The 12,878-nt window shown below is 38.8% G+C and overlaps 1 protein-coding gene across 1 annotated transcript in view; it reads right to left on the bottom strand.

The window, feature by feature from the left end:
* Window positions 1-12,878, bottom strand: part of LOC126262981 (prolactin regulatory element-binding protein) — a 144,372-nt gene that overhangs the window by 2,241 nt on the left and 129,253 nt on the right. The window contains exon 7 of the mRNA XM_049959931.1: window positions 11,807-11,951. Coding sequence (XP_049815888.1) covers window positions 11,807-11,951 — 145 coding nt within the window. The remainder of the gene's footprint in view (window positions 1-11,806; window positions 11,952-12,878) is intronic.

The raw sequence follows: 12,878 nt of genomic DNA, 5'->3' as shown, positions 1-12,878 counted from the left end.
TCAGTAATTCATTTAGAAATAATTCAACCAAAATATGAAAGTAAATATTTAAGTAAAATCCAGGATGGAATGTAACAATATTATGAAAAGGAAAGTTGCTACTCACCATACAGTGGAGATGCTGAGTCACAGATAGACACAACAGAAAGATTGTTCCAAATAAAGCTTTTATCCCTACAGTGGAGATGCTGAGTCACAGATAGACACAACAGAAAGATTGTTCCAAATAAAGCTTTTATCCCAAAAGGATGCAGTCTAAGGCAACTGTAGGCAACTGAAATGACTATCTGCGACTCAGCTTCTCCGATACATGGTGAGTAGCAACTTTCCTTTCATAATATTAATACCTAAGTAAACAATATAAGATATGTCATTTAGCTTTCTATGTTTGTAAAACCAATACACACAAGCAAAAACAAATACAGAAGTTGATAAATTATTTGAAATTTTGGTTAATGTTGTGATGTGTTAGAGAAAGCAAATATCACCTAACAGATGTTTTTAAATCCAAGCTGCATTCCAGTATTTGATTCAGTATTATTTACAATCTCTTCTAGATAGCTAAGCAATGTCACAAATTTTAAAGGTTTATCACAGATGTTAGGAAACTATGTCCACTTAAGCACATTTTCCTATGAGGTATAGTTCAAAATTAAGTGCTGATCACCTATAAAAAGTGATTGTAAATGATGACTGGTTTCCAGATGTGTAGTAATGTTCACTGTCATGTTGGGAATGTAGACTCCATATTTCTGTTAGTTCACTGTTGTCTGCTTTTGTAAGACCGAGTCAAAATGAGTATGGTAATGCCCAATTCTGTCATTTCTGAAAAGGGATCGGTCATTACATGTTGAAATGCAAGGGGAAATAATGTTGCTTAATTTTCCTGTCAATTGTAAAAAAAAAAAAAAAAAAAAAAAAAAAAAAAAAAAAAAAAAAAAAAAAGCAGATATACTGCAGTGAGCAAAGGAAAACTGAAGCAAAAGTGTCACAAGTTTAAGGAAGACAATTAACATGTTTAGAATAAGCAAGGAGGCAGCAGATGTGGTGTTCCCACTGATCATTTTACTAGGTATGTGAGTGCAAAAGTGACAGAAAATTGTTACTTTATAATAAAGATTTCTGGAAGTTTTTAGGACAACACTGTTGCCAATTATGAGAAATTCTAACCGATCAGAAACAGTGTACCCAACTGGTGACCAAAATGTACACACTCTTTATAGAATTTTTCAGGACATTCCCAGATCTTATCTGAACTTTGGAGCTGCAGAGAAATACCTCTCATCAAAATGGAAAGCATGAAAAGCAGAAGGAAGACTCATGCTCCATAATTCACAAGAAAATCTTGGTTGTAGCAAAATTTAAGAACAGACTCGCAAAGCGCATTTCTTCACTCTGATGGAGATGAAATCCAAGCCTAAGTTTCAAACACACATGATGCAGTAAGATACAAATATCCATAAACAGACAGAGCACTGATTGCAAATAGAGCAGGCACTGAGCAGCAAACATGCACATGAAAAATGATAACTGGCAGCTGACATTTAGATGAAGTTCAGATGTAAATATGGTAATGGAAAGCCCTGGCGAATGTATTTAAATAGTCTGGAGTAAGTGCAATGACTCACCAGACAGTAAATGCATTAAGTCACTGACAGGCACATCAGCAAGACTAAAAGCTTTGCTGCTTTTGGAGGAACCTTGTTTCAAACTAGAGTATGTGTATGCACGCACATGCGCGTCTACTACGGTATTTGACCCCATCGCGCGAGGCTGGCTTACGCAATCGTGGCAGCGCGCCAGCCGCACACTGGGCTGACAAACAGCGTACGCGGGCACCTAGTGCGACTAGTGCCCGCGTACGGGATAACGCGGCTGGCACTGTGAAATATTCTAAGTCCGAATGAAGGTCACACGCCTTCGCGTGTATAAGCTAGCGAACAGGCTACAGCCTGCTCATTCGCGCTGCTGCTGTCGCACAGGCAACTGCATTGTACGCTGCCACGATGCCTTACAGAAGATACCGTCGACGTTCTCGTCAAACCGTTTACAAAACTATTGAGAACATTGAAATGACAACTTCCGCAGCTGACAAGAAGAGCAACAAGCTGAAGAATATATCCGCCAGTGAAATACTCGAAGGACCCTGTGTGTTCCGTGGTTGCAGACTCAATTTTAGTATTGACGTAAATGATACCTTTACCCACGGAAACGGATGGTTAACTGTAGCCATCGTAAGAGGTGGATCTGGTGTTCCTGCAGTTGGTGGCCTCGAGAGCTTCGTCGATAGAGACATAATTACATATCGCACATATCACATTGGTGAATTGGCTAATAAAGATTTCGGAAAATCTGTGTACATGTCATCCTCTCCACTATCCCTTTATACCCGTAGTAGACGTAAGATTTCTGTTAATGAATCTGTATATATTTGGATTAAAGGTAAAGGATGTTTTGAATATGTAAAGTTTGTTGGAGATTGTACTGTGTATTTTTATAATGCGCGCACACACACACACACACACACACACACACACACGCACACACACACACATTCATGCACATAAACACACCAGTAAGACTACACATGTTGTCCGAAAACACTGTGCTGGGCTGCAGTACTGCAGTTCTACTGAAGTGAGAGGTTGTGTCTGGTGGTGTGGGTGAGGGGACAAAGGAGACAGGGAGACGGAAGGGAGGGTTGGTGCTGCCAGCTGGGAAGGAGGCAGTAGGTACATGGAATAAGAATGTGACACGAACACCAGCATGACATGTTTGTGGACATAATGATGGTGACATGGAGGAGTGGTTTGGGATAGTGTGACAGAACAGAGGAAGGGAGATTAAGGGGGAAGTTCGTGTGGGTGCAGGATAAGTGCAGTTAATGGCCTGGGGCAGGGTGGAAAGCATGGAAGAGCGCGAGGGGCAGGGAGCTAGTGGATATTGAGTCCAAGAGGATTAAGGGAACAAAGTGTTTTGAAGAACAACTCCCATCTATGTAGTTCAGACAAGGTGGTGGTGGAAGGAAGATCCAGGCGGCATAGGTAGTGAAGCACACATCTGAAATAAAGCACATTGTGCTCAGCAGCGTGTTCCATCACTGGATAGTCAACTATGCTCTTGGTCACAGTTTGACAACAACCATACATTAAAATGGACTTCTAGCTAATGGTCAAATCCCTTATAAAATGCATTGCTGTTATATGAAATGACTGCTTTCACAGGAGGCCCTGCCCCTAATGGGATAGGATAAGCCTATGACACAACTGGTGTCGGATGCGCAGGTGGTGCGCACACTTGGGTCTTCCGCACTTATAAGATCCATGTGGCAAGTTTTTCGGGGTGGTTAAAGCATAAAGCCGTCCTCTCACGGGACACGAAAAAACATCTGGATGAGGAGCTGGTGGCGCTACTGTGTGGAGTTCCTCATTCCACTACATGAGAAGTGTGAAGTGAAGAATCTGGCACATCAAATGTTTTGCCTCATGGAGAGGAATGTGAACAAGATGATGTTAAATTGCACAATTGTGTTTTTCTTTTTGAGTATGTGGTATGAATATAAGCAGTTTCAAAGCATCAGTGAAGACCTCTTGAAAATGTGTCACTTTAGATAAGATTTGTTATAATAAAATGGCAGGAAACTACATAACACTAGTTAAATATTTTCCATATTTGATGTTTCTAGTGTGATAACTTATGTGCTATTAAAGTAGACCATTTCAATGATACGGCAGTATGTCATTTTGGTACAACTTGTCATTGTTAAATACCAAATAACTACATTTCTATATACAGTCTTTATAGACAGCGTATGACATATACAGAGGCCTGGCTGTCATTATGAAGCCTAGCATATTGACAGCTCTGTGAGCTGAAAAGAGAACGGTAGCAGGTTCATGTCCACCTCCTTGGAAATTTTTTCCACCTTTTGTTTTCTGAAAGATTTTCTTATTAATTTACTAGCAGTATTACTTGAAATAGTTGATGTTATTTATTAAAAAATGTATTTTCTGCAATTTTTATTGCATAAGGCAACAACTGGAATGTTTCCCTAGTGCCCACAAATCTTAACATGACTGCTAGTCTATCTCAGAAAGTAAACCCAACTTACACACTGGAATTTTTTCTGATTATGAAACTTTGTGTAAAATATTTATACCCATCTCTTCATTTTATGGATTGTCTCATGTTTGTTCCTTGCTGGGAAATATCTTTTTTGATTATGTTGGGCAGCTTCAAACAAATTCTCCTTTTCCATTCAAATGAAGTAATGAAATGAATCTCGATCTTGAAATCTGTGTGATAAAGTTTGTTATTACAGAGTGTGGGTAGTCAATGAAACATCGAGAACATGGATATTGTGTGTGCACAAACTGATGTTAGACACTATACTTTAACTATATTCAATTTGAAACCGAAAACAGGATGAAGATTCAATTGAGTTAACAAACAATTTCTATTAGTATGTATCTCAGATCACTGTACAGCATTATGTAGTGTTCCTCTACAAGTGATTTGCAGTTCAAGCCATCAACAAGTCCAGAATCTTCTTCACGGTTTTCTCCTCTCTTCTTTGACAATCTCTGACAGACTTAATGCAGCTATTTTACAAGCATCCACTTTTGTACAGAAACTGTGATTTACATACTGGAGGCAGCCAGGCACTACTGCTGGGGAGTGCTGACATTACAAATCATAATGAAGAGCACGTTCCATGAGATGTAGCAAGTCATTTCAAAGCATGCAGCAACCACAATGGACACAAAGTCCAATGGGATTCATGATGAGAAAAACATCCCATGCAAGTACAGCTTAAGGATGGTCCAGATATTGTGTAGATAGGGTGACTGGTGGAATACCCCTTTTAGGGAGATGGGAAGGATTGTGGGTAGGATTTTCCTCAGTTCTGGAAACTATGATAAATGTCAGAGCAATGGTGAAGAATGTGGTTCAATTGTTGAAGCCAGGATGAAAATTGGGGACACAAACATTGAATGTGCAATCATTATATGCTATCTTGGAGTCATATAGATGAGAAACACTAAAAACTAACAACAGACAAAGCAGAGAAGATAAGGTACTTCAAAAATTGGTGAGGCTAAATTCTCAACAGTACAGACTACCTCCACCAATTACATGAATACCATTGGACTCTCTTCAAATCAGTACTATGGTTTGCAGCCAGTGCATGTACACACACTGATCTTAATCACAAACATGATATCAGTCAGATATGGGCAAAGAAGTGTCCTACTCAGACAGATGGGGGCTTTTGGCACCACCTCAGTGGAAGCACAGTGTGTGGTGCTAGGAAGCTACCGGACAGACATCACAATAAAATACTGAGCTGCAATGTATTGGTTAAAGACTGGTGGAGGGGGGAGAGGGTGTGGGCTAGACCAGATAAATACAGTTACTGGTTTACCACCACAAACTAAATGCCCACTGAAAAGCTGGCGAATGGGTATGTGACAAGTTGAATGGGACACGAGCAGTGAAGAATGAAACACATCGATACCAGCTGCAGATTGATACACTTCCTCACTTCCTTACTGGACACGGACGTTATCCCACACAGTTACACTGCACAAGTTTGAGGCAGACACCAACATGCACATGCAATGTCTTTCCCGGTCCCATGTAACAAGCAGTCTTTTTCTGCAGACAATACAGAAACAACAGAAACACATAACACTTACACTACAGTGACATGGAACCAGACGTTTACATGATAATCAGAATGGAAGTACAATGGACTCAGAATTCTCAAGCAGATCAAATATCCGAAGCCACATGCGGAGAATACCCATACAGACATACAGCCTATATGCAAGAAGCTGTCAGAGTCCAAAAGGGAAATGACAACTTACACTTTAACTTCGAACTTTAAACTACGAATGACTACTGTAATCACACAAAGACAATCATAGAAGCACGCAAAACTGTAACATTGATTACTGACCCAGTGAAAAAGTGTAGGAAGAGAACATGCAATTATTGCATAAGGCACTACAAATATGTACACAAATAAGGACAACACAGAAATAATTAAACACATACTATCAAATACCAACTACAAATCTAATAAAGGAATTGTGACTGGTGGACAGCAGCACAATCACATAATTCTGAGATACTCATTGCTGACAACAATTGGTGGCGAGATTAACTTATTTAACATCTTTCCTACCTTTTGTTTTCATTCTTCTTAAAACAAATCAATTAATTTATATTTAAATTTCAAATTTATGTTTACTTACTCAAACTGCAGACAAAAACAACATAAAAAGATAACAAAAGATGAGCACCTCCAGATAGCGGGACATGTGCAGCAATATGAGCGGATGTCGGAGCTGAGGGCTGCCGAACCACAGCCCCCTCAGATCCCACACACTCGTCATAGTGGCTAAGAGGCACATCAAACACACACCATAACGAATCAAGTGGTGTGTCAATAAAAATACAGCAGCAAGTGATGAAAAAAGGAAAGAAAGAACCAAGATGATTCTGGGTGATAAGGTAGGTGTCCTTTGTAGATGCTCCTTGGCCTTGATGGGATGATTAGTGGTTTGTGAGGATATGACATGAGAAATCTGTGTATGGACTAGATTTGGAGGATACTGTCTGTCTGTCTGTCTGTCAGTCAAAGCCTTTGTGAGATCTTCAGCATGCTAAACTAAACTCCATCCAAACAGGCCTCGAAAGGCCCAATGGTACTGACCAACAACCATGTCATCCTCAGTCGATTGGTGTCACTGGATGTGGATATGGATGGGCATGCAGTCAGCACACCACTCTCCTGGCCGTTGTCAGTTTTTTTGACTGGAGCCACTACTTCTCAATCACATAGCTCCTCAATTGGTCTCACAAGGACTGCGTGTACCCTACTTGCCAACAAAACTCAGCAGACTTGGATAGTCACCCATCCAAGTGCTTGCCAAGCACAACAGTGCTTAACTTCGTGATCTGGTGAGACCTGTTGTTGCCACTGCACCACACACACACACACACACACACACACACACCTTAATGATAGTTGTTCAGGGTGTATACGCAACCAAGGAAAAAAAAGTTCCCGGATTTCTCAGTTAAAAATACACTTTCTCCCGGGTGAAAACATACTTTTTCCCTGTTAACTCTCGGAACTGTATAACTTATCAGTCCTTTGAATGGTTATGGTTTTATACACGGGCATAGAATTTCCCGGTGCTTTGGAAACACGGAAAAAAAACATGTTTTGAAAAGATCTTTGACGAGCAGCAACATGTAAGCTGCATATTTTCATATTACGAAAGTATAAATTTGAATTCCACCAAACACTGCATGTTACTTTCCGAAGCATTGAAATCAAGATTGCGATGATCTTTTGTAAGCCAGGCATAGCTCATGTCACGTGATCTCGCCAGCCGATGACAGTGGGTATTCAGAGCTGTGGACACATGACGTAGTCAGCCAATAGTAACATCACTGCTAAGAAGTGCGAACACACAAACAGAAAAAGCTAATGGTTTAAATTAATATACATAGTGTTGCTACACGAAAAGCAAAGCTTTCACATGTAATATTGGTCTATAAGATTAATACGCTGCAAGAGAGGCTAAGCTTTCACATATAAAGTTGGTCTTTTCTAGGCGTATTACAATGTAAGATATATCACACAAATGTGTCAGTAAAATTTTTAATAACGATATAAATGTTTGATCTACTGGGCTCGAAATTCATCTAAATGGCTCGTCATCAAAGAGTTGATTTTTAAATGAGAGTCAAATGCTCTGTGATTCAAGAAATTCATCGTACATTCTCGCACATATAGTTCAACTTGCGTAAAAAGGAAATTTACTTTGATAGCAAAGCTTTTCAAACCACTATTCAGAATATTTTCCTGCGACCTATTAGAAATAGGGAGCCCATATGTTCATGTGTGTAAAACATGAGAAGCTCTTACATTATGTCATAAAAGAAACAAGAATCAGAGGATACTCCAAGAGCATCGGAATTTTGTGACCCATACTAAAATGTGCACATTTAAAGTGCACATTCGTATGTCCAAATTCCGAGTGAAGTAGGTCCCGACCTGATATTAAGCTTTTCAATGTAGTTTTCGGGGTGTAAATTTTCTTGGAGTACCATACTATGTTATCTCCTGTTTGGTTCTTTATTATGGCATAATGCCATATGTGCTAGAAGTTGAAAACGTGTACTTGAAATGAAGTGAACAGTGTGTGGAATTAAACACTTCGTTTCAAATATATTGTCTGCCTCAGCGGTAAAGATTAATAAAAGAAAATTTCTTTAGCAAACTGACAAAATTAACTTCATTGTTCTGCACGGCAATTAATGCTTGACTGTCAGAAAGTTGGAAATAAAATAAAATCTGCAACTAACACCACATTTTAGCCTTCCGTAATTATGTGAATGTATTTTAATTCACTTGATAGCCTCTGGCCACAGAAATCTGTTTTGTTTTCATTTCACATGAGAGCAGTAAGTGAAGAGGAAACAGCAAAATCACTAAATGTAAACACGGGTCACGTGGAGACTACCCACTTCTCCAACATAACTCAGACTGCTCTGCACATCAGCTCCGGATTTACGATATTTCTGAACCGGGGCAATACCCCGCCACTCCCTCGAACGTTTCATACAGGACTTCAATTAGAAAAAAATCGAATTTTCAAAAATATATTCATTTTGAAGTGCAAATCTTTCTGAAGAGTCTAATGCATAAAACAGATGAGTTCGAGGAAATGTAAGACATGTTATTTGGTTGTAAGTGTGCTAAAGCACAGTGCCACACCTCTTCACACAGCATTCCCCTATTGCACGTCATGGTATTTTGCTCTGTGGAATTGAAACGTGCATATTTTGTAATGGATGCCATCAAACCATATTCAGGACAGTGGAAATTAAAATGTCCTGTGGTGCCTCTCATGCTCACAGTTGGCCGGTTTGACATCCTGTCCCTCTATTTAAAAAATAAAAAAAAGAACTCTTCAGAAAATCTGTACTCTTTATTGCCTATCAGCTAACAACTTTTTGCTTTGTGTGATATAAAATTAAATACAGGATACATAAAACCAGTAAAGACATGAGACAAGCAAGACAATATACATTTCTTCAATCCTTAGCTCCAAAAACTTTTTCTCTCTAATCTTGCTACAGCTTTACATGGCATGCTTTTGTTTCTGTGGAAGAATCTGTTACCTCATCAAAGTTCGTCAAACATTTTGCTACATTAAAAATTGAAATGTCGTTGTCTAATACTGAAAAAGCTGTTAATACAAACAGGGCACAAGACTGGTTTGTTTCTCAATCTGATTACGTCTATTTTGTCACTCTCTGCTAGATAAAACGAAATAGGCCTTTCTAATACTGCAACAATTGTAACACACACCAAATAAACGAGACTATTTTGGCACAAACGGTCATTTTTAACAGAATATAATTCACAAAGTACCAATATCAAATGCCTATTAGGCCTACTACAAGCAAAAGCTTTACTTTAGGAAATAGTTTCACACTTCATTCATACGCTCCAGTTTCTCAAGCATGAGATCGAAAAGTAGTAGTACAAAATTTTTATAGAAACTTGGAATCATCATATTGTTCCATAATTTGTGTGATGTCCCCATTGCATCTCCTTCCTCGTTCTAACAAAGTCTTGTTATCACTAATTCTGTTACTATTCCTGTCAATGTCAAAGCTTATTTGCTGGTTAATATCACTAACTCTACCAGAATCATCGGTTTAGTTATCCCATGATTAGTCTCCGGTTAGGCATTGTTAAGTGTTTGTACAACGCATTTTCCGTGCTACTTCCAGAATAGAAATCAACGCGGCTGCTAGCCAGGGACTGCACAACTGGCCCTTACTAGTATAGCGATCTGGCCAAAAATTTTCTGTCGAAATTTCATTTTCTTGGATAGACCGAGAAGGTAATATGTAATCGCCGACCACAGTGGCCGAGCGGTTCTAGGCGCTTCAATCTGGAACCGCGTGACCGCTACGGTTGCAGGTTCGAATACTGCCTCGGGCATGGATGTGTGTAATGTTCTTAGGTTAGCCAGGTTTAAGTAGTTCTAAGTTCTAGGGGGCTGATGACCTCAGATGTTAAGTCCCATAGTGCTCAGAGCCATTACCTATTATTCGTTTATTTCCACTCTGGTAGTCTGAATCTATGGATTTCACTAGTAATTATAACAACGCTCATCATTCGCAAACCCAATCAACCACACAATCAGACAGCGGTTGGCATTCATCTGTTCGGCCTTACTCCGCTCAGCTCGTATAGCCCCTTTTGTCTGTAGGAAAGTTTGTTTCTGACAGAGACATCATGAAAACTATGCATGCATTCACAAATCAACTTACGATTCATTCAGAAATCAACTTAGAATGTGTTCGAAAATGTTCAAAAACCAACAGGGATGCGTTTCAAAGCCATATGAATAATCGATAGACTAATGTGCGCTGGATGCTAGGCGCTTTGTGAAACAAGGTTTTTTTCCTCAAGAATATGAATCTGCCCACCCTCCCCTCCCCCTAGATCTGGGCCTGCTGCACATGCATGAATCTGGCAGCTTGGGCACTCCACCATAATTTTTCCTGGTAACATCTGGCTGCGACTGCTTACACAGCCAACAGCCACATTTCTGTAGCCAGAAGCGGGAGAAGCTACTACTCAACTTTGCATATGCATGATCCTGCTCGTAACTGCTAAAACGAATCCAATGTAAACAGTTGTGACGTCACGCTCATCAAAGGCAACTTGTTGTTACGAAGCATTGCATAGTCTTCCTAAAGCCTTTGACATATTTTCCTGTTGGCAGACGCTTGTATGAGCACTGTGTTTTGTTGTTGTATACGGCGCATTTCCTATGCAGTTTAAGTTTTATTTTAGTTTTTTCTCCCGTTCATGTTTTATTGCTGCAGTATTATTCTGCAGTGACAGGATACAGTAATATCCTTTGTTAGAGTATTGTTTCTTAGCAGTCAAAATTATGAAAATTTAACTGAAAACAAAAACAATGAAAAATTCCCAGAATTCTAAAAAATTCCCAGATGAAATAATTCCCGGGTTTTTCCCGGATCTCCCGGGTCATATACACCCTGTTGTTTATTAATCTCCTGATTGTGGCATGCAAGATGTAACAGCCATACCTCAGGTGCAACATTGTTGCACTGGTCACCATGCCATAAATTTCCACATTCTCATAATAAAAGCTTTAACCAGAGTATTTACTGCCAGTTAATGTTTTGTGGTACAAGTCAAAGCAGAGAAATGCTTTTTAATTCTTTACAACACAGCTTTGAAGGGAATATAATTTTTGAGTTTATGTGAAACTACAAAATCTGATTAGACTCTTCCAACAGTGCAGACACAAAACTGGCACGAAGTCAATCACAGTATATTGAAATGCTGTGTGTTGGGTTTAAAGTATAAACAAGCACGAGTCACTGAATTTCTGTAGCAGTCAACTGCTACATAAACATGTTGGTCAAGAACTGTTGAACCAGTTATTCCCACTTGGGACATAGTGTCCTTCAGCAATCCCCATTTTACATTCCCAACAGTGCTCGCTCATTATGTGATCTACAGAACAGAATGAATGAAATTATCTTTATCGTCATTCTTGTTCCCTCTCTCCTATGTCCTTTCCTTCTCTTTAACTTGTGGGGTAGATCCTGATTTGCTTACTCATAATCTTTTCTGACACTTCAAAATAACTTCCTTTTCAACAAAGGAAGCCATCATTAAAGGAAATGCAATTTATATGAATGGAAAAAAAGACAGTATATCAGTACATACTTCTAAATGGAACATGATGTATGCAGACACGGTTATCCACAGAAATACTGATAACAGCTGTTTCATATCCTCCTAAGCAGTCACTTGGGAGGAATTCTAGGCCAGTAACGAACATATTGTGGACACCTTGCACATTCAGCACTTGCTGCAAAACAAAGAAAAACAGAAAAAATTAAGAAAGATTACTTCAAATTAGATGTAACACTGATACAAAGAAAAAGTTCCATCATGTAACACTAAGAACTATAAACGTAAAGCTTTCAAAAATAAACGATGAAGGCCCCTCTCTCTATGTTTTTCACATCATCTTCACCAATTTTCATTTACTGCCTCTTGTTTTCTCTAGAGTCGTTGAAGCAGTAACCTCTCGTGCAACGTATCAAACATGAGATAAAAATAGCATATGTAAATACAATGGTTACAACACACAGTGTTCCATATAGAGAACATTAAGTTAGATTTTTTTTTTTTTTATGGCACAGACAAAGAGAATGACATTGTTATTATCACATAGGCTCCACTTCATCTCACTTACATACATAATACTGTTAGTGTAATCACATCTAATAATTAAAAACTTGTTAGGTTATGTAATATCCATGACATAGCACACACATGCTAGGACCGCTTCACAATTTTGCGAAAGGTAGGTGTTGGGTGATGCAACACTGAACTGGATTAAGTTTTGGATCAGATTTAGTTTTAACTTTAATTTACAACAGAACTTTAATATTTTATCCAGTCTCCATTAATGAACGTGTAACCAGTATTAAATGCAAATCAAATTATGATATTCCATTGTAAACAATACGCCATTCTTTCACAGTTGGTATGGCTGCTGTAGGGCAGCTGTAGGATAGATTAGACTAGATTAGTTTTTTGTTCCATACATCCGTGCTGAGGAGATCCTCTTGGATGTGGAACATGTAAATAAATTTTTTTAATAGCTGAAATAACAATACTAATATTATAAATATATACAATACATCACTTGTTTCTATTAAAAAATTCATCAATGGAGTAGGAGGAGTTGGCCACTAGTAAGTCTTTCAGGCTCCTTTTAAACTGATCT

Source organism: Schistocerca nitens, chromosome 6 (genome assembly GCF_023898315.1).
Source record: "Schistocerca nitens isolate TAMUIC-IGC-003100 chromosome 6, iqSchNite1.1, whole genome shotgun sequence".
Taxonomy (NCBI): Eukaryota; Metazoa; Arthropoda; class Insecta; order Orthoptera; family Acrididae; genus Schistocerca; species Schistocerca nitens.
Note: the sequence above shows the minus strand (reverse complement) of the source record. Positions and strands in the feature narration are given on the sequence as shown.